Source organism: Genypterus blacodes, unplaced genomic scaffold (genome assembly GCF_046128005.1).
Source record: "Genypterus blacodes isolate CSIRO-AG114 ecotype Tasmania unplaced genomic scaffold, CSIRO-AGI_Gbla_v1 ptg000156l_1, whole genome shotgun sequence".
Lineage (NCBI taxonomy): Eukaryota > Metazoa > Chordata > Actinopteri > Ophidiiformes > Ophidiidae > Genypterus > Genypterus blacodes.
Window position 1 is genome coordinate 3,865,234 of NW_027466957.1, and position 22,435 is coordinate 3,887,668.

At 41.4% G+C, this 22,435-nt stretch overlaps 1 protein-coding gene across 1 annotated transcript; it reads right to left on the reverse strand.

The window, feature by feature from the left end:
- Positions 1 to 107: 107 nt before the first annotated feature.
- arhgef19 (Rho guanine nucleotide exchange factor (GEF) 19) lies at positions 108 to 21,477 on the reverse strand. Its single transcript, XM_076166702.1, has 16 exons — positions 21,076 to 21,477; positions 8,339 to 9,041; positions 7,226 to 7,702; positions 6,615 to 6,741; positions 6,438 to 6,523; positions 6,032 to 6,288; positions 5,773 to 5,933; positions 5,504 to 5,656; positions 4,567 to 4,696; positions 4,324 to 4,398; positions 4,138 to 4,227; positions 3,691 to 3,854; positions 3,132 to 3,290; positions 2,911 to 2,990; positions 2,722 to 2,826; positions 108 to 2,626 (listed from the first exon to the last, which is right to left on the reverse strand). The coding sequence occupies exons 2-16, from the start codon at positions 9,018 to 9,020 to the stop codon at positions 2,472 to 2,474; spliced, it is 2,901 nt and encodes a 966-aa protein (XP_076022817.1). The 5' UTR covers positions 9,021 to 9,041; positions 21,076 to 21,477; the 3' UTR covers positions 108 to 2,471.
- Positions 21,478 to 22,435: the final 958 nt, after the last annotated feature.

Consider the following 22,435-nt stretch of genomic DNA (forward strand, 5'->3'; position numbering starts at 1 on the left):
TGTTTCTCTTGTCCCCTGATGCGTCATTTTGTTGCTACTCTGTATTTTCATACTGTGTCAAATTAAACTGAACCAAAGGCCGAATGCTTCACAGTTTTCACCCCTGATTTGGACCAAAGTAAACATACCATAGGTCTAAAACAGAATATGTAGATAGTATGTACACGTCACGTTTGTGGCGTGTACATATGGCGTTGTACAATTCAGATCTAAGGACCGAACTCTTTTTTCCTTGTTGAACCATCAGACTCAAGCCCATGATCGACCTTGAAGCAGCTCTACACACTTCATTTCTTCAACAGCAATCTAGTTTCAATGTTGGTGGTTTTGTTACTTTACAATAAACAAAACTATCAAACTGTCCAATGTAGAGAGTTTAAAAGTAATTTATTACAAACAACATCCGATTGAAGTGTCCACTTGGATTTCAGTGGTAAAACATTTACAGTGGTGTGCTGAAATCCAGTAAACATCCAGTGTACTACAGCATATATATTGTGGCATTAAAATGTAATATCTGACTGTGATGTTTATTGTGGAAGAGAATGTCATAATATTTGTCAAATCTTTGTTCATATAAATTACAGTCATAAACGTAATGAACCATATTCTACATAAAGTACATCTACAGTAAATGAACATTTACATCAGTATCTCCATAGATAATAACCAGCTATAGGAGTATAAATACACATGCTGCAAGAGCAATCACTTAAATTAGAACTAACAACTTAGATAAAGAAAAAGCTGAGTTATTAACATTTCATGTGCAACTGGAGGAGTTTGTATCTGAATGATTATAGTGGTTCATTATGACATTAGTGTGTCATCTGAAGACTTATACATGTACATATGGGGAAGGTACAGATGATGATGATGATGATGATGATGATGATGGTTTAATGTAATTCAGTGCTTAGTTGTTCCACAGTGTCATATTATTAGTAGATCATACTAATGTAAACAGAGCAGGATGTCTATATCAAATTGAGTGTTAATCACTCTGCTGTCCAATTACTGTGCCCAACCATTATAGTCCTGGTCCTGAACTGGGGCCAGTCTACATTTTTAGCCATGACTCTTGAAGTCTATGTAATGTAATGTAAACACAGTTGGTAAATGTAGGTGCATTTGGCTTAGTCTGTTTCTTGGGCCATAAAGCCAATGTCAATTATTTCATACAGATAAGGACACATAGTAAAGCTTATAAACTACCACATGTCCACTCAATCATCAGAACTGACACGGCCATCAATTTAAAGGACCATTTCACTTAATTTACAATTATTCAGAGAAGGAAAAAGACCAAAGAAATGTATTCTACTTTGTGAATTAGGTGAACTGGCTTCAGTCTTTAGTCTGTATACACCACATGTATTCTGACAGTTGAGTGGAAGCAGTGTGTAAACAGACTGCAAAATATTACAGTTAATGTTGTCAACGGCAATTAATATTAAGCAAGGACATTTTATGTATCTACATCTTTTATAATATAGATGGATACGGCCAATTTAAGCCAGTGCAAACATCAGCCACCAGACTAAAATGAAAAATAAAAACCAGCTTTAGAGTTATTCTAACAATGTGGGAAAAGACCTATTATGTGATGCTGTAGGATAACACGAATGAACCTCCATTTCCGGCCATATGAGGCATCATAGTAGCTGTAATCTGCTCCCAATAACTGAAAATGTGCCCATCTCACAATCTCACATATTTACCTTTGAAAGTATTCACATTACTTTCCCTGCCTGTGAACGGGCGCCGATAGGCAAAGGCACCCATGCACTGTACACTGTAAAACACTTGGTGAAATTACTTTTAAAATGGTATTAAAGGGGACACATCATACAGATATCTAGGTTATTATTTCCATTTAGTGTTCAATGAAAAGTCACACTGAATGAAAATGGGCTGTTGCTTTATGGTCTCCTGAAAAACCTGCTCTGTTCTGTTACATATTGATGTAAAAGTGTAACTAAGGGGAATGATTATGGTTAATTATGTTTACAAGGTAATTCAGGGCATATGGATTTGTCTTACTGAACACATTTCTATAAGCATAAACCTCAAAATAGGACACTTTGACAATGTACAACACATCGACTACACTGTAGAAATGAGATCAAATAAAAACAACACACAGCGACCCCTTTAAAATGCCTTCATGGAAAGCATAAATAAAGTAATTATACTGACGCAAACAGTGTGGAGAAAACATCCTAGTGTGAATTACTGTAAACAGGTGAGCTTTGCAGTCTAATTTCAAACTGATTGCAACGCACACAGCCTGCGTGCGACATGAAAGTACTACGACAGTTTAGTTATCATGCATAAGAATGTTCAGCACCTGCACACTATACCAAGGCCCCATATCCATCTAAATTTGAAATAATCTGAAAGATAGAAAATGCATCTTAATGACTGAAATGTTGACATGCACAACTGAACACAGACGACACCAGAGCTGGTTATTGATCCCCCTCCAGTTTCTGCGTGACACATTTAATGCGGATGTTCTCTCTGAGGTTGCGGAGGCGCGCGCTGCGACTTGTGATTTCCTCCACGTAGGTTTTGGGGAACCAGCCCCGTTCCCCATCAGACAGCCGGATTCCTTCCACCCAGCCTGGGAAAAATATGACAAGCTTTAGATATGTAAGACAGACCAGTCGCTCTTTGTGATCAAGCAGAAACCTCCTAATGCAGAAGCCAGCCTCTTACCATCACTTGTAATGGTTTTAGCATGAAGAATATCAGCCTTCTCCAGTGTTAACTCATCATGCTCTTGGGCCTGATAACTTTTGATGCATTGGACCTGGGCAATATCTACAAAGGAAAAAAACCCACAAATGAATGAGAGGATTAAAGCTACTTTGTTTATTCATACAGAACATCCGTTTCTCCACTAACCATCATTCTCATTGGCTTGTTCAATGTCCTCTAGTGGATCGGATGGAAACATTGCAGTAATCCATCTCTGCTTCCCGCTCCTGAGTAGACGCAAAAACCAGCAAGGACGGTTAGACAGCGTCTGGCAGAGCACTGACTAAAGCTAAATGGTAAGAGTATAATAATACAGCATAGAAATACAGTATAATGTGATAATAATGGTGCGGTAAGCAGTTGCTCACTCAGTGTGGGCTTTGAGCAGGATCTGGTGCTTTAGCTGCAGGCCGTCACACAGTTGCAGGTGGAAGATGAAGCCTGAGATGCCCTGCAGCTTCTGGCTAAGATCCTTTACTTTCAGCGCCCCTATCTTGGCATGTACAAACACCATGAACTTCCACGTGCTGCGAAAAAAATGACAAAATAAAATGAAAGGTTTTAATTCCACCGATTTTGTAACTCATCAGCGCTCTATTTGACCCCCATCTGTTCATTTATTTTCTTTGTTGGACCAATTACTAGAAGGTTGGCCAAGGCAAGAACCATACATATTTTGGTGTAGATCATGTTTATCCCATGATAGAGCATGAAAAGTCCAGATTCAGATAACCAGTAGAGCTTGGACAGATAAGATAAGATAAGATGAAAGTTTATTATCCCGAGGGAAATTATTGTTTCAGGGGACAGAATCGTGCTGTATGGTAACAAATGCAGTAGAAACATGCAACAACCACTGATGTGTAGCTGAGAAGATTCTGATTCAGGCAAATGCAAATGGTGGTCTTGCTTTTTGTCATCACTCACTCCTTCCTCCTGGACAGCAGCAGACAGTCATTGAACAGGTGGAGGTAGACAGGCTTGGTGGGTAACTTGAGCTTTGATCCAGAGATACTCATTGTCTGAGTGTCCACTTCTAGCAGCTCACCGTGCTTCACCAGCCAGCGAGACTGAGAGATCAGAGGAAAGATCTACAAGGCAAGGAAATGATTAATGAAATAAGATTAACTGTGCAAATATTGATCAAAAACATTACATTTACACAGGGGTGATATTATGTGACCAGTGGACTTCCTCATTCAGTTTGAATGGGTAGAGGAAGTAAAGAGAGGCTGCATTCGAACTACCACCATCTCTGTCTTCATCAAAACACAGGAGATAATGTGCGTAGATAATGGAAATAATGGAATTTTACTACTTCAATTCAGAAACAGAAAAATCAACAAAAAAGGAATCAGATATTGGTGGTGTCACCTTTCCCTCAAAATGAATTTTCTTATTGAGGTGAATAAGCTCCTCCATTCTCTTCATTGACTGCACACTGCAGTTACATTCCTTGATGATCTATGAAGACACACACAGACATAATTATGCTCTCGTGTCACACCTGTGATAATAACGGTTCTCGATCAACTAGTTATTAGGGATTATAACCACTACCTTTTTGAGTTCATTAAAAGCTTTAGTAGCAGTGTCCTCATCTCGGGAGCCTGGAGTCGTCCTCTTTAAAATGTTCTGAAAAATGGAAAAACATGGCAAAGTGATGAAACAACACTTCTTCTTGTTACGCACTCTGATTGCAAATTGATTGACTGATACAGAAATGAAACCATCATTACTGCTCGACATAATTGGCTTTTCAATTGCTAACATGAATTCAGTAAAGAATGTTTAAATGCGTACCTCCACCAGCATTTTCAGCCGTGTGATCCGCTGGAAAGGCAGGATGAGGAAAGAGGCCAGAGGAAGTCTTTGGCAGACGGGATCCTCCTCCAAACGAGCCAGGATACCAGGGAAACGAGCATTCTCATGACTGAGAGAGGTGAGCAGAGGTGGAGGCATATTTTAGTCGCATTTACTGAAACAATATAACTTATTTTTTTGAAAAACTCTTGTACAAGCATACCAAAACAAAACTGTTCAAATTACTTAAGAACCGTGTGCAAGTTAAGACATGCTCTCGTAAAAGAACACCATGGCCAACTTTGCATTTTTGGGGCCCTAGTTTGAATTATGAACATTATAAAGTTTGAATTATGAACATTATGAAGTTTGAATTATGAGGTTCAACAAAAGCAAATAATGTGCCATGCTAAAATAGATGACCGTCCAGCATTCAGATGATACACTCACAGGATGAAGAAGCAGGTGAGTGGGCTGCAAAGTTATTATGTGAATCCTGGGCTTTGCAGAAATGTCTAGTAAATCTCATTTTTAAGCATTTAATGTTTTTTTTTAAAGAGTGGTTAGTGGCATGGGCCTTGGTGCATCTGTCAAGTTGAGTCAAGTCAAATTTATTCATATAACCCAATATCACACACAGTGTCTCAAAGGGCTTTACAAACCCACAACAACGGACGGTTCCCGACCTGCCCAGAGCTCTTTAGGAAGTCAAGGGAAAAACTCTAAAACATAAGGAAAAGGAGGAAACTTTGGGGGTTAGGCAATTTGGAGGCAATTCAAAGAGAGATTCCATCTCCTCGAACAGCAAGGGGTGTTATAGCAACCACAGGTAGGAAATACAATAATACAGAGAATATGAATAATAATGTAGTTAATCATTCTTAGTACTCAGACATCTATCCATGCTGGTTTATTGTCCATACAGTGAGTTACTCACAGTAAACGCTGGTATGTCTGCTCTTGGTAGGCCTGGTTGGTCACATAGGGTAAGTAAACCCTTCTCAATGCTGGGCAGTGGTTCAGTACAATGTCACACACATCAAATCTCAGAATGTCCTCCTCCAGCCTGTGTTCCAGGTCCTGAAGAAACCTAAAGGCAAAAGGGTAGCAGACGTAGACGTATGATGAGGAGATAACACAACAGATGTCAAAGCAAAGGATATTAGGGAGATATTAGAGAGGCTCATTAGGGCCGTATTACTTCACCTCTCACTGACATCTTTGACTTCAGGCAGCTTGGAGAACAGCCACTGTTTATCTTGGGCTCCAAGACACTCCCCAAGCTCCTGTGACAGCATGAAGTGATCCACTGCAATTGTCAAACTACGAATGTACGATGCCTCAGATGTCACCAGCTCAAACTTGGCCTGAGTTGAAAAGGGCATATGTGAGTTCCAGACAGCTTAAGTGTAGAACTGTGACTCAACAACATAAAAAACATAGTAACACATAAATGCAAAGCCACCTCCTGTAATTTCCGCTCTTCATTGCTAAAGTTGTCAAGCTGGCCACTGCTTCGAACATCAGGGATATCCTGCCACAGTGCGAAAGCTGAACCCCGGGATGAACGAAAGGAGCTGGATGGGGACAGATTAGATGGAGACGGGGTGCCGTCTGACCCCTCGTCCCTCAGACCCTCCTCCTCTGTCCCCGGCTCTTTCCCCTGTTGCCTCTGGATCTCTCTGTTGATGGCAACATCGCTGTATTCCTGGTATAGAATCGCTGTAGAATGGAGAAAGTCAAGTAAACAAGTAAGTAAAAGAAACATTAAGAGAGACAGATGGTCACAGGAATATGCAAGCAAATGCTGAGATGGAGGTATAATTGTGAAATGTGATTATAGAATTCATAGAAAAACAATTCAATCTTACAACTGGGCAAAAACCGTGATAACCGGTTTGAGCTGGCGACAGTTGGGAGACTGCTTATCTCCTCTTCAATGGATTTCTTTCGCATTCTGCAAATAAGCAAAGCAAAATGACATCAATGCATTCAGAGCTTCCTCTTTTCAATCACTGTGTTATACAGAAATGCCTCCAGCATCTCACCCAAGCTTTGTACTCCAGCGATGCAAAGGCATTACGTTGTCACCGCCTGGCAATGAAGGAGGCGGTCCTAAAGGGCTGTGGGGGGCGCTATCACTAGAACATGCTGAGCTGCGATGCTTACACTTATCTACAGAGGATGAAATCAAGGTGTAAGGTCAATGGAGGTTTGTCATGACTCCAACAGTTACAGAGATAAGTACAGCTTAATGATGTTATACAAGTTCAATGGTAGAAATTTCGTGAAATCCATGTACGTGCATGCAAATGTAATGCAGAAGAAATTTGAGTTCACACGTTTTGGCATTTTCTGGTCAGTAATGAAACACTTTACAGCATTATTCTTGAGTTCTTTTTCTTTTCTATTCTTGTCAATACAAGTTCTTTGTTTGTGTCCAGTAGGTAGTGTATGGTGCTTTTACCAATAAACTGCATATTCAGAGCAAACATGACTAGGACTTGGATGAGAACTTTTATTTACCTTCATTTGCAAAGGCCCCACCCATGTCTTTGGTATATTTAACTGAGGTTGGGTTTTGGGTTCAGTCTACTCAAACTAACAATGGAATGTTACCAAGATCTTGGTTGTGATGTTGATGATGTCAGCTACTCACAGTCGGGGTTGGGGCTTAGGTGGCTGGCGCTCTGCCTGTCCTTGGACGCAACACGAGCAGACAGTGATTTCCCAAGTTTAAGGGTAAAAGAGTTCTTTCTTTGGGACAACTGAAGTCTAGATATCAGTTCTGAAGCTGAGAAGCGCCGCCGTTCTTGGTCCGCTTGACGAGTACGCAATAAAAAGCTCCCCCCTGTGGCACTTGAAGTCTCTACATTCCTGCACTCTTCCTCCACACCTGGTAAAATGTCCTCTATGATGTGCAGGGGTTCTGCGGGTAAATGTATCATATCAGAAGGACTGAAGCCTTGGAGTTCTGCGGCAGGTGAAGTACTTGTCTCCAGGGAAGATAATCCACTAAGGTCCTCCTCTAGGAAGGATGCAAAGGGACCAGGGAAAATGTACTCTGCATCCAGGATCGGACTGCTGAGAGATTCATCACTCTGGCTCTCTGGAGAATAAACTTGCATCTTGCGCCCTGATAAAGAAAAAATGTGCTCAGTTACTGTTTTGACAGAAGGCATATAAATAAATTCTTAAGCCTAATTTGCATTGTTGGGGAAGCTACTTTGAAATGTAAAGTAGTTTCTCTAGCCAAGCTTTTCACGTAATAAAGTAATTGGCAACATTACAAGCTCCTGAGAAAAAAGTAGCTAAATACATTGGAGCTACTTCAAAGGGCAACATCAAATAGTTTTAATAATTTAGTGTGGAAAATAATATTTAAAGGAACATAACATTTTAGTTTTTAGTTAGTTAGTAGTAGTTAAGCTTATTTGTAATCCTCAAGTACACACTGATTTCTGTCACTGTCTATGTTTTATGTTTGTATAGACCTCATCTTCTAGAAGCTAAGTGAGGTCACGGGGAAAAGTGATGCATGCTGAGATACGGGCAGGGGCTTGCAGTGCAGGTTACAGTGTATTTGAGACTTAACTGTGAGTGTGGATGTTTGAATAAAGTGTTACGTGCATCAGTGTATTCCGCTGCTATGCGTAGAAAAAGGTATTTAAGTTAGTAACTTTGCTACTTGTAGCTAGCTAATCCCAACACTCCAAATTTGATTGTGAATTCTCTCAATATGACCCAAGCAATGAAATGAAAATGCACTCACGGATAGACTTCTCTTTGAAGGAACCCTGTGATGTTCTCCTCTGTGGCTGACAGTCTGGGCCAGGACCCTCGGGTGAGGATGGGGAACAAGGTAACTGAGAGTCCCAAGAGTCTGTGTTTGCGTAGAGAGAGGACAGAGGGAAGGACAGAGGGAGGCTAAGAGCTGCATGGAGAGGCCGACAGATTGTTGTGACAGTGCAAGATTTCTCTGTTTGCTCCTGCAAGGAAGTGTCAGTCCTGATGCCATTATGACACTCAACCTCTGAGTCACTTGCATATGTATAAGAGTTCCAATTAGAGTTTGTTTCATGGTCATCAATGTTGCTGTTATGGCAGCCATTTTGGATGTCATTCAGTTCATGAATAGTGTGTTTGAAACCATTAAGGGGGTGGGAGTTTGTTGTACACTGTGTTTCTGGAATCACTCTTGGCCTTGAAGGACCAAGACCATTTAGTTTAGGAGTCACTGGTAGCTCAATGAAAGCCAAGGTTTCTTGCTGGCACACAGCGACATGCTTATGGTGGCATGTGTGTAAGAGCGGCCTGTTGTCCTGTGCCTCAGTCAGATCCTGGGACTCTGCAGAGGCAGGGATCCACATGCTGGGACTCTCTCCTCGGCAGCGAAAAGCGTGAAGATGGGGCTGGAAGTCAGGGAGGGGTGAGAATCCATACCCAGGTAGCATGGCTCAATGAACACATGGGAGCTACAGGAGGAAACAAAATGGACACTTACACTCAAGCTCTATTTAACAGATCTGCATGAGACAGAGATCAAAACACTTTGGTGCTTCTTGGTTCATTATATCTGCACGAAGAAAAATAAAAAAAATTGCTTGCACATTGCTCTTCTGTTCTATTGCAGTAACATAGATTCGGCCTCAGTACTCCTTTACACTTGGCATTGATATGAATGGTGGCTGATCAGATTACAACTGGTTGGAGCCAAACACGATTAAATCCAGGTGGGAATTCACTAATATCTGATCTCCAAAAGCACCTGCGGGGATGATCAGGACTGGATGGGCTCAAATTACAAATTCAATCTTATGAGTAAGTTATGCATATATAGCAACTATTGATAAATTAATGGTATTAAAATTGGATCAAGCATGTTACTATGTGTTAATGAGTTAGGAGATGTGGGCCAGCAGGTGAGTCAATGTTCATAACTGTATTCATCATTCTATTTTTTCCAAAGTTCATCTGATGTGTGTTGTGTACAATGCTGATTATTGGTGGATGTCATCTATCCAAAGGTGTTTATTGCCATTGTGTACAAACTGACAGCCAAACTGGGAGTGGATTCCTGCATCAATATCCAGAACAAGTGGACTGAGGGGGAGACGGCTGATATATTTCCTCAGGAAAAGAAGAAAACAATGCTGCTGTTTTAGTCTAAACCAATACAGCAACTTATCCACTTATCCAGCTATTATATATGGTTGACTGGACACGACTCACTTGTTAGCAATTTGGCTTAGTGTCACCAGAGGATTCCACAGATTCGATCAAGTGTTACACAGAGTAGTCATTATGACCGGCCAGGAAGATTCATAAACTGATACGTCCGGCTATGGATGACTTGCCGGATTTGATGGTGGAATTTATCAAAAAATGTTTCCTGTAAATTTATAGGATGATGTGGTCTCATTTAACACACACAAACACACACATACACTCAGCAGGCACTACTGGAAATAACAAGATGGATACAAAAACTATTGACACGTGCAGGATGTTCCCAGTCAACCATAACACACAAACACACACCCACACACCGAAGCACCCACACACCCACGCACACAAACCCATGAACACGCACCCACACACACGCACGCACACATACACACACACACACACACACACACACACTTAGGTCTGGTGCAGCATGTCTCCTGAGCTGTGTCTTCCTGCTCTAATTAGAGACTCCTCCACACACAGCATACGGCCCCTGTACTTAACATCTAAACTCTCACACACACACACACACACATATACAGAAACACACCATGCCAGACAGAATACCACAGCGGACAGGAAACGAGCCACTCTCAGCACTCTCACCTTTCACCTGACATCTATACTCATCTATAACGCTGGTTGTTTTTACCCAGCAGGCACCTCTTCACATTGAATATTTACAGTAAGAAGCTGCTAAAAGCCAGCGGCCGCTCATAAAGTCAGCTTTGCTGACAGCCTGTTTAAACACACAGCAGAGGAGCTCCGTCTCTGATTCTTTCCCTCCTGCTTCCTGGACAGGTAATCCTCCACGTTTGGCCTAAACACCAGGTAAATGGAATGGAAGACACACACGCAGACACACACACACAAACTAAAGGGCACAGCAGAGGGTATATCAGCTGCTTACATTTAATCATATCAACATGTTTAAGTTTGCATTTCACACTCAATTTGATGCATCTCAGATTGTGCAGGGAATGCCTGGTGAGTCAGAACGATTCAGCACACAGGAAACAAAACTATTGTCATTACCTTGTTCCCCACGTGGACTGATGGGTCAGATGGGGACATATCGCATACTGGGATCAAGACTGATTGTTGTCAACAGACAACAAAAGGTTTCACCACAGCTCTCTCACGATTGTTAACTTTCAGAGGCAACAGCCCAGAATTACACAGTCTTTGGCAGAGGTCCTCATGGGTAATCTACTACCTGACCTGAAGCAGAACTCTGCAAAACCTGACATGCACAATACCTGAGGACCTGATTTAAAATATGCCCAAATACAATAAGACCTGATCCAAACAAACCAACACTGGCAGCAGCAGCAGCATGATGCTCCATCAATCAACACAAAGCTTTTCATTCAACTCGTTCTTCCTGTTGGCAACAAATGCCTAAATGTTTCCTGCATTGCAACAAGCACATTTTGTTTTATGAATTGATCCCATGAAGGAAATGAGCCCATCCTTTTACGAGGAGCATTAAGCATCTTCCGTCCGGCTCCCATGCACCAACTCCAGGTCTCCAGGTGCCTTGGTCTAGAGCACTGGCAGGACATTATCCTAAAATACATTTGTGATTGTGAGAGGAAGCGTAGTATAATGGAGGAAACCAAAGATCCTATCCCAGGCCAGGAATTGAACCTACAGTGCATGTCGCTGTGAGGCAACAGTGCTAACCGAATGACGGAGCTCATGATCAGAGCTGATCAGGAGTTTGCTGGATCCAGTTGGGTCTGGGTTAAACATATTGACACAGACCTTAGTGTAATTCAAAGATGTTTAGCACACAGTGGGAACATCTCGTACCAGAAAGATTAGATGAACTACTTTTTGGTTACTTTTTACAGATTGTCTTCATTTCCTATCAATATTTCATGTCACATGGTCTGAGCTGAGCTAAGTAGTCTATGTGTCCCCATATATACTTCACAACAATGCCTCTTCATTTACTGCCCCACTGGTTTTTGCTCCTCCATGTTCGTTGTGTACTGAATTCAAAAATGTCATTACTTGAGCATGCACGCAAGCATTTTATGTTTTAACACAAACACACACACACACACACACACACACACACACACACACACACACACACACACACACACACACACACACACACACACACACACACACACACACACCTGGCACACCTGGCACACCTGCAGATAATTAACTAATTTTAGTAGTCTTTATATGTAATGTAGAGACTTAACAATACGTCTTTGAGAAACACAGATAGTTAACGTGTGGTTTGTAGCTGTACAGTGTGTGTGTGCATAGGTATGTGATTCTGTTGTTCATGGTGTGTATTTGCCTGGAGAATCTCACCCTGATCATAGTTTACCCTCTGTGTTTTTTCCTGCACATGTACACTGCATACTGCACTGCACTACGACAACAGCAGACAGGCGCTCCAACACACATATACATTTTGTTTGTGGGCACATATGCTCACACACAAATACGCACGCACGCACACACATAAGACACAAAAGCCCTCACTGCACCCAAGCACAAATGGTTACCTGTTCCCGGCTACAGACAAAGAGAGTCTTTATCTGAGGGACTGGGCCAGGCTGCCCTGAGCACAGGACACCTGAGAGGGTGTGGGAACTGCTTACACTGATCCACTCAGATGGTGCAGCCACTGGTCCATACACACACGGCCAGACCACAGCTGCATTGGTGTCTACATGTGATTACTGACAGCTTATACAATCATCCGTCCAAATATGTTTTTTTTACGGGCATGTTCCACGATCATCTCAATGTGACAATGATCTATAAATAAACATGTTCTGTACAAAATGTGTTATCTGCATATTTGATCAATGAAAGATTGCATAAACTAGAAATAAGCCTCAACACATTTATCAGAACATGAAAGCATCTGATTACACGCACTGCACATTCCTGCACTGCACAAATATATCACGCAATTAAAATTTCAATTCCAAAGACGTGTAATTTCCCTTGTCACAGCAGGGTGTTATTTGTGAGTGTTATGGACTTTGCTGCATGTCTTTGCCCCTATAATTTCACTAGGCTGCTGTAAGACGCCGTGTCTGCATACAGCCGTTAATGAATAGCACTCTGGCATACCTTTAATGCTGGCAGCCATAAACTCAGCATTTTAATGTGATATTTTTCATCTTGAAGTTTTGGAATAATCCTTTAATGGACTGTATCACAGAGCTATGAGCATAAATCCACTGCTGCTTTTGCTTCATGACAGACCCCAATGTTGTGTAATCGCATAATTAAACTTTGTTTGATGTTCAGCCGGGGGAGATGAGGGTGTTACAACAAATGGGATTTACTGGTAAAATAGTTTGTGGTTCGTGGAGACGTTGCATATTTCTGCACTGTTTACTTTCCTGGTGTCAGGATGTGTGCTGGCAAAAGTGCTTAAAAGGGCCAAAAACTAATACTGTTGATGTAGTTTATAATAGATTGCTGCATGGGTGACAGTTTTTAATCCAAACTTAATCCATACCCCATATGTGTATATTGGTTCCTATTGATCAATGACTCTGTTTGCCTTTGGTAGTTTAGCAATGCCGGTCAGGCTGCACAGGGTTTAATATGATATATTAAGATAGATATGCATTCCACACAGGATGATGCATCTCTTCACAACATCAGCATTGACCATGTGGAGAGCCGAGAGAGAAAAGCCCAACTCTCTCGGTTTTCCCTTGTCTCAACTAGCTGTTTTGAACTGTACAAACATGGCTGCTCCTCTGGAAATACCAAATAGCCCCTAAATAAACAACATAATCAGTTCCTGAGGACATTTGAGTAAATACAAGCCAACAAGTAATACATTTAAAAAATCATGTGGAGTTCAGATATACAGTATAACATCTAATCTAACATCAACTACTTCACAGGATTCTGGAGTTAAATGAGGCATCAGAATTTACTGATAAAGAGTTTGAGGCTTTCTGTCGAGCATTTCTAAATGCAAGCAAACACTCACTGAGTATTTCTGTTTTATCTCAACTGTGAAAATACAAAAAAACCCTCTTTGCTGGGACACTGAGCTGTGCCGTGTTATTTCAGTTCTTACAGGTGTCAGAAACTGGTTCAACTTAATATATTTAGCTGTTTACTGAGTGTGTGGATAAAATCTGAATTATCACTTAGCAATAGAGTGTATGTAGCTTTTGAAATTGATCGGAAACACACAAAGAAGGCCTCCTATGGAAAAGCGCACTGTGTCTTCCCCTACTAAGTTTCCCTCCACCACCATAAGTCCAGTATGTTTGGCGAGACAGACTGGAGTGTCCTAACAGTGTGGTGTGACCAGCTCATGTGTGTGTGTGAGATCGCAGTTTAACTCTTTCACATCAGACCACTAATTGCCCAGCAGCAGACTAAAGAAACCAGCATTGTCTGCAGAGACAAGACATGACATCATTCAGCATCACTTCTGGAAAATCTCCTCTCCTGGGTGCTCTGTGTTCAGAAAAGCAGCATTTCAACATCTGAATGGCAATCTCACATTTTTGTTAAAACTCACATAAAATTGCAAGAAATTGAATAAGAAGGGTAAGGCAAAAACTACTAGAGTATGTACAAAACACTTTTGTCCTGGACATCTTCACAAACCAGCCATGGACCTGTTGCTATGAGACATTGTTTTGCAATTCTCTATTCTGTTCTATTCTGCAATTACTGATTCTGTTCTGCCGATGTGTGTTAGACTGCAGCTAGCTGACACATTGTTGTCACATTGCCAGACAAGTGTAGTTTGTTTACATTATTTATATCAAGGTTAAAGAAAAGACATGTTGATGTTACAAGTTTGTGATTCTTCAGGTTGCAGTCCACACATACACTTGAGTTTAGTTTAGTTTAAAGTGTCAAAGTGTTTAACTTAACTTTACTCAACTTTCCTTCTCACACTCAAGAAACGTTTTTGAAAACTCATGGAACTATTTTGAAATGTAAATTGGCAAGTAAGTGCAGCGACACAGCTGGAGGGACACATGAGGCCAACCTCACATTTACATTTCAAACACAAAGATTCTTCATTTGCTCCAACTGTGCTGACAAGCAAATTATTTGAATGCTTGAATAGAGAGCCAGTTAACGTCTCGTTGGTATTTCAATATGCTTCCAAACGTTCCAATCAAAACACTCAGTGAGCGTCTTCTGTCAAACCAGTGAAAGCACACGTCAGTTATGCACCGATCAGTGTTTTCGTGCGCTCAGATGTTTGCGGTGTGTGTGTGTCATCATGGCTGAGTGAATTCAGGTCAAAGAGTTTCTTGGTATTTGTATGTATTCCAGCCTCCTCTCACATAGACAGGTGAGAACCCCAGAGGCTATGGAGGAGGAGGAGGTGGGTGGTGGCGGTGGTAGGAAGATCCACTCTATGTTTACACACTGTATGGGTCCGCCTAATCCGCTGGCCTCGGGCAACTACACATGACCTTTCAAGACAATATGAAGATGCATACCGACAACCTGGTTTACTATCACACAAACCAGCACGATGGACGCACACCTGAATGTGTGTGAGTGTGTGAGAGAGAGACACTCTGCCTTTGATTGAAAGTGACAGGACATAAGAGAGGCCTTCCCTGACCTTGTCAAAGCTTGACTCGCTGAGTGGGATCACTGCAGACAACGTAAACAATATCTCATTTAAAAGCTCAAAAAAATGGTGACCATCTCACATGTAAACGCCAAGACTTTTGGAACTTTTACCTCCCCTCCCCCAATTCACTGCTCCACCGTATCAACTGTGGTCAGATAGGAAGCACAACCAGTAACACACAGCCAGGAAAGCAAAGACACAAAGGGGCTATTGACAATCTTATGGAAATAACCTGATCTAATTATGGTGCTCTGTCATAAATCAAAGCCGTTGTTCAATGAAGGGCCAAGGATCCAACACACAGTAAATCCAGAAAAGCTCATAATCACTACCTTCTGACAGAGGATGGATATCTGTACACAATAAGCTTCTAAATCAAAAGAGTGCTGATCTAAGATGCTCAGTCAGGTTATATTAACAAGTAACAAGTCCAATACAACATAAAAGAAAAGACCTTAAAAATAAATGCTTAATACGGGGATTTTTAGGCAGGAAGCACAAAGTGCTTTCCAGTGGAATGTAACATAAGATAAAACACTGGAAAAATAAAAGGAAAAATGTAAATAGAGTGTTTAAATGAGTGATATTATGTAATGACATAACGTTGACAGTTATAAGTGAACATGGTGTTATGAAACTAGACAAACACAGTGTTAGTCTTTGCTATTTGTTCAGTATGTTTGAAATACATCTGATTCCATCATGGAATATGTGATTTGTAGGTACAGTTTACCTTAAAACACAAAGCAATCAAGTGGTTATTTATGGCCCTAATAAAACTGATTTTGTCTTTTGGTGAATAACTAACTTTGGATAGCCAAATCAATAATGGAGCCCCATCAAAAAGTTTGATTTGAATATATATTTTACTCAATTCACAGAGCTTAAGCAAAGCTACAGTATATGGGACACATTCAGCTTTTTGATATTTTCCCTCACGTTTACAGAGTAATAAAGTGTGTGGAGTTGTGTATTGTTGTCTGAAAAGGTCTGTTTTCACTCAGTGTGCACAGTGGTGTTATAGCAAGGGAGAGTAGAAGTGGACCTGTGTTTTATGCACATTAGCATTGCAAAGGTTTCCCTATTGTCGTTGGAATAGCAATGACAATAACAAACACAAAGCATATCTATAGCAGCAAAAATGCATGCAGAATTTATTTTTGAACAATTTATTGTTGGCTTTTTACAGTCATTGGTGGCGCTCTTGTCCCTTTATGATGACGCGGGACTGTATAACATTTAAACAAAATCCATTTGTTGTTGTCTCATTTCAGTTTTGTATGACTTAAATTCCTTGAAGAGGAGCCAGCTCAGTTTGCTGCACTCAAACTTTCAATCAGAGCCCTTTGATGCCAATCTGATCCCTTTGCCACTGAGCGCTCAAAAGGCTGACCTACTTTACAACAAGTTGCTGATGCATCTCTGGTATTAACACACTGCTTTCTGTCTCTGTGCTCCAGTTTTTCCCAGCATTTTCTCCTTCACTCCACTTTTTAGTTTTATCATCTGGACAGGTATGGACAAGTCATCCATGGGGTAGTGTGTTGTTTTGAAACGTGATCGGGTAAAAGCTGAACACACCTAACCAGCTGACCATGCAGCTGCTCTGCACATGAAATTCTGCCTTTCCCCAGAGGTAAACTGTTCCAAACCGCAGTGTCATCAGGATTAAAGTAATGAATTTATAGAAAGCTTAATGCAAACATTGGAATCACAGAAAAGAAATTGCTTGAGTCCTTTATTTTCTCATGTTGCAGCTGGAAGCAACACCTCCATTTTCACTGCAACTTGGCAAAGCATCTGGATGACAAGCCAGTAGGTTCATTAATAAACCTCTCTGAATGCACACAATGTGTGGACTAACTTTCTCTTTATGTGATGAACACCATGTGTGGAATTTTCTAAGTATGATTGACTACTTATAATCCTGTGCGTGGCTATGAGGACATGCTAAGTGAAGCTTCATTATACTACCTTGTTGTTTTTTCAGATCTTATGACTCAAACGCTATTTTCATAGTATAGCATCAGTATTGAATAGCTTGTTGTTAAACTTGGTATCACAGTCTAAAGTAGTTTAACATAGTTTACACTGCTGTACAGTTTACTTTTACCAAAGCACTCTAGTGTACATGTTCATGTTTCTGAGTCAGAAACTGTATGTTGTTGTAGGCCCTTTTATGTGATATTTTGCTTTACAAATAAACTTGACTTGACTTGATTAGAAAGAATCCTGCAGGCTACAGTCTTAGGCAGGTGTGCAGTAACACAGCAGCACTCTGCATGCTTTCCCCACAAGATCTTCACATCTGCTCTGACCTTTTCGGTTAGGCCAAATATTCCCTGACATGTGGGTTAACCAATATAGAGCTGCCTCTGCTCATATGAATATGACAGTTATTCATTTTTTAGACATTGCCTAAGCGTGTAAACATATATAAATCATATACTATATATATGTTTATATTGTCAGCAATTTTTTCAAAAGTTGGAGCTCTACCACTGTTACATTATTAGATCATAGGAGATATGTAACTGAGCAGGTGGTCTATTTTATGGATCGGTTTGAAGCCAAGTTCATGTTCAACTTCTCAGGTGCCCAACCCCCGCAGACGAGACCCTCTGACACACAGACACATTTCAACATTCCCAAGATGACTCTGCACTCATTCCTTTGAAATTGGCCACTAAGCTGAGGCAGGAGACAAACAAAGATACTCGACAACACACGCGAAAGAGCAAAAGGCTACTATTATGGGCTGTTAAGGCCACTGCTACTTAGGCCATGAGCCAAAAAGCCAAGAAAGTGGGCAAGTCCTCAAAACATTGGTGTCAGTCATCTTAATGGTCAGGCTGCTTTCTGTCAATGATGAGGATCAATGATTTTACTCCACTTTTTCAAAACCAGGTCAATGCAAAACACTTCAATGAATCCACTTCAGGCAAGCAGTCAAGCGAGTGTTTATATATGCACGTGAATGCAAAGCCCATCCCTGCGAGGACAGGTAGCGTTTGCATGCAAGGTTTGCAGGGGGAGGTAAGCGAGTACAAGGTGAATTAGGGTGGTGCATACACTGTCTGAGTGGCAGGTGATAGGGCAGGTGCTCTCCAGACATACAGTTAGGAATCAAGGGGGGAGGTGGTAAGAGAAGGAGGTGTTGTGGGGCGAGTTATACATTTGTGTGTGAGCAGACACGCAGAGTGAAATCAGATCTAATGTGCTCCGACATTCACTCTCAGCTAAATAATCACAACAAAGATCTGTGACAGCAAATCTATGTAGAAACATGGCACTGGATTCAATATGATGATGATTAAAACAATTCTAATCACCATTATTTGTCCTAACAGTCTTGCATCATACCAGGAACCTCCAGCCTGTGCTGTAGTAAAATATCCCCTGGTGATTCGTTCCTTATGCGCATCTGCCAAAGTGCAAGGTTCAAGGTAGACATACCACAGCCAATCAGATAATCCAGAAAACACCCAGAGCAATCTGTTTCAGACAAAATATGTACCTACCAAACGACCCAACACACACACACACAAACAAACACACACACACACACACACACACACACACTAGACACATCTAGACATTCACAGTCATTTCACATGACAGCACCCTTAGTCATCAGGACAGCAGACAGAAAAGCAGCCATCACCTCACCTCACCTTTTTTGCTGCTATATGGAGTTTGCAATATGTTTTACAATTATAGCATCCCCTGCTCTGTTAATCCTTCATAAACCCTGTTGAACTGTACACAACAATGTTCTAGTCTGACTATCCTGATGGAGGTTAAGTCTTTTCACAAGATTTCTCTCCATTGTGGGAAATTTCATGGACTCCATCCGCTTAATAATAAAACTGAAAAGATAAAGATGTGGTGCAGCTACAATAGGATTGCCTTGCTGAAGGCAGGCGTGAGCACACTTCGACCCGACTTTGTAGCAGGGCTGGAAATTTGATGGCTCAGCTCGGTTCAGCCTGGCTCAGAGCGGGGACTAATGTAACAGAGAGGCAGGCAGGCATTTGGCACAGCATGGCTTGGTGCAATGTGGCACTATAGTGGAAACAGCTATAAGTCTTCACAGAGGTGATGTACTTGAAGTTACACTGAGCAGCTCCCCCAGCTCCAAAATGCTAACAGAACCTGGCAGGTGAGTGCCATTATTTTTAAGTGATACTTCTTACTTGTACAAAATGTATCAATTTTCTAAAGAAATTATCCAGGTCACTAACACTGGCGTTTCTGGTGATATTTGGCATTTACTTACAGGCCTTTGAATGGACCCTCCACTACATTCCCTCAGCTACTATCAAGTTATAGGGTGATATCACTACTGTGTTACACTGGGATAGCAATCCATCAAGAGTTACACATGTTTCAGGTTAAAATGTTGCATATAGGAAAACACATTCTTTCTTTTTTTTGCGCAATGTCATGTTAAATGTTTCTTTCAATAAAAACAAATAGTAAAAAAAATTAAAAAATTAAAAATAAACAAAATTCTGAGGCAATGGTTGATATAATTGTATTTACTCCAATGTCTCATTTCATGGAGAGGAGCCTTAAAAGACTTGTTCCATGTATTGTTGCATCTATGGATCCGTTCTACAGACTGTTAGTCTACTTCGGACCTAGTAATTGAACGCCACATTTCACGCCAACTCCAACAATGTGACGTGTTTGCGTTTTGGACATAATCCCTCAAATATCAATACATGTTGTAAAGTAGCCAGACATTACTGCATTAAGGGGTTAAACAAGCAGTTAGTCAAACAAAATCCAAACCACTGTGCACTGCTATTGAGAAACACATGCAGGCATTTACACGTTCTAGGACACACTTACACAGATTCACCTGAACTCTACAATTCATAACTGGAGGCTTTGCCTTTCACACAAGGAGTTTGTCTAATGTCAAAGTGTCCCGGGGAGGAGGTGAGAGAGGAGTGTGAGCTGCGGCGCCAAGTTTCAGCCAGATACAGTTTTTTAACAACCCCCCATCCAACATATTCCAGACATGCACTTACCTGCCCCGCGCTGCAACAACCCATTGCTGCACTGTAACCATCACATTCAGGCTCAGATGGCCTTAACTCCCTTCTGCACTGCCTAAGGAGCTCCAAACATTACCAATACAAGCACCGACTTCTTCCAGGAGAATAAATTAACAGGTAAGCTTAAGATTCTACGGAAAGCTTTTGTTCGTATGCTTATGCCCGCAGCTGGTGTGTCTCAGTGTTTGGTTTTCAAAAAGTGACATATTTGCTCGAGTGCACATGCATGCAATGGAAGTCTTTATGCACACTGCTGGTTTTGTTAGTGGAGATGATATAATGTCCTGACAGGATCCTGTGTTTCCCACCTGAAAGTAGCATTGTGTTCTGGATCCCATATGGAAACAGTATCTACCTTTGTCTCCAGCATGTATGCTGTCAGAGAAATGCAGTGCACCTGACCAGCAGCACAGACCGACTTTCTCCAAGCAGAGCTCAGACACAGCTCAGCTTTCAGTCGCAGCAGCTAAACTCCACAACTTAAATCAAATAGGTTGAGGACAGAATGTTTGAGTTCACTCGTTTGTCCGTTTTGTATTTCTCTAGCATTGTACTGTTAAAATAAATAGCAATTGTTGATATTTGTGAGGACTGTACCTCATTGGTGTTAGCAGCCTAGTGTGTGTGCTGGATGGTGGCCAGCAGCAGTGTGTGAATCCAGGCCATCCCAGGGTCAGGCTGAGCTGCTCTGCTATCCATTGCTGCCTTGTGTTCCTCCCGGCTTCTATCCTCCCTCAGCTCTGTTAGAACTCAGCTCCTTCACACTTTGGTTAATTCTGTGCTCCGGCTCCTCTGGCTGGTTCCTCTCCTTCCTCTCCTCTTTTGAAAACCTGAAAACAGGTTGTGGGAAGAAAAAAAACAACCACCACTTGCTCTTCTCTGGGCTACTTACAATGCAGATCCCCTCTCTAAGCTCCTCTGCTTTGCCTCTCTCCTTTTCCCTCCCTCTCTCCCTCTGTCTCTGCTACTGTCGGGGAAGTGCTCTGTCGTTTTCTCTCATTCTCCTCCCCCTGTCTCGCCCTTCCTCTAACTCTAATAGTTATTTAGTGTCTCATTTCAGCACCTGCTTTGAGAGAGAGAGAGAGAGAGAGAGAGAGAGAGAGAGAGAGAGAGAGAGAGAGAGGAGGGAGTAACCAGACAGAGAAAAATGTTGCTGTTGTGTGGGAGAAATAAACACGTGCGTGCAGCTCTTGTGCATTGTGTAAAGTGTGTGTATCTATGAAATGGTTATCTTACTTCAACTGCAAAAGTGTCCATACATAGAATGTTGATTTGAATATGTAAGACCTGCATTTAGACAAACTAAATCAAACACATACAATGTCATGAAAAGCGCATTTGCATGTCGGTCTTTAAGTGTGAATCGACTCTGCTGGTAGAAATGTGTTTGTGTGTTTGTGTGTGAGTCTGTGTGTGTGTGTGTGTCTGTGTGTCTCAGCCTGCAAACAGAAAGTAGCAGCTTGAACCTTCAGTCCTCTGTGCTTGCTGCTGAATCAACTATGTTCACAAATCAAATATGATAGGAAGGGGGTGTGTGTGTGTGTGTGTGTGTGTGCTGGGGGGAAAGGGGGGGGGGGGGGGGGCGTCAGGACAAACTAATTGCTTTGTTTTATTATAGGATAACAGGGATTTTCACCACAATTGTCACTTTTAAGAAAAAACACTTTCATTTATTGGTCAAGTAAACACACTGATATTACACCTTCAATTCTGTTTATTGGTCAGATGGAGCACTATTCTGACTGATTACCACAGTGTTTCTGCACTTGTAGTAAGTAAAGCAACCTTAACAGCATATGGCATTGCATTGTAAGTAAGGAGTCACACTCTTGTCACATCAAAACAGACAGACAGACACACAGACCACAAACACACACACGCACACACACACACACACACACACACGCGTCTTTTTCCAGATCCCACGTGCAAATAACAGTACGTGCTGTATTGAGAC

Coding starts and splice junctions, on each gene's coding strand:
- arhgef19 (XM_076166702.1), bottom strand. CDS start 9,020: ATGCTACCTGGGTATGGATTCTCACCCCTCCCTGACTTCCAGCCCCAT. Junction 7,703..8,338: donor CTTCAAAGAGAAGTCTATCC/GTGAGTGCATTT, acceptor TTTCTTTATCAG/GGCGCAAGATGCAAGTTTAT. Junction 4,399..4,566: donor GGCTGAAAATGCTGGTGGAG/GTACGCATTTAA, acceptor TCCATTTTTCAG/AACATTTTAAAGAGGACGAC.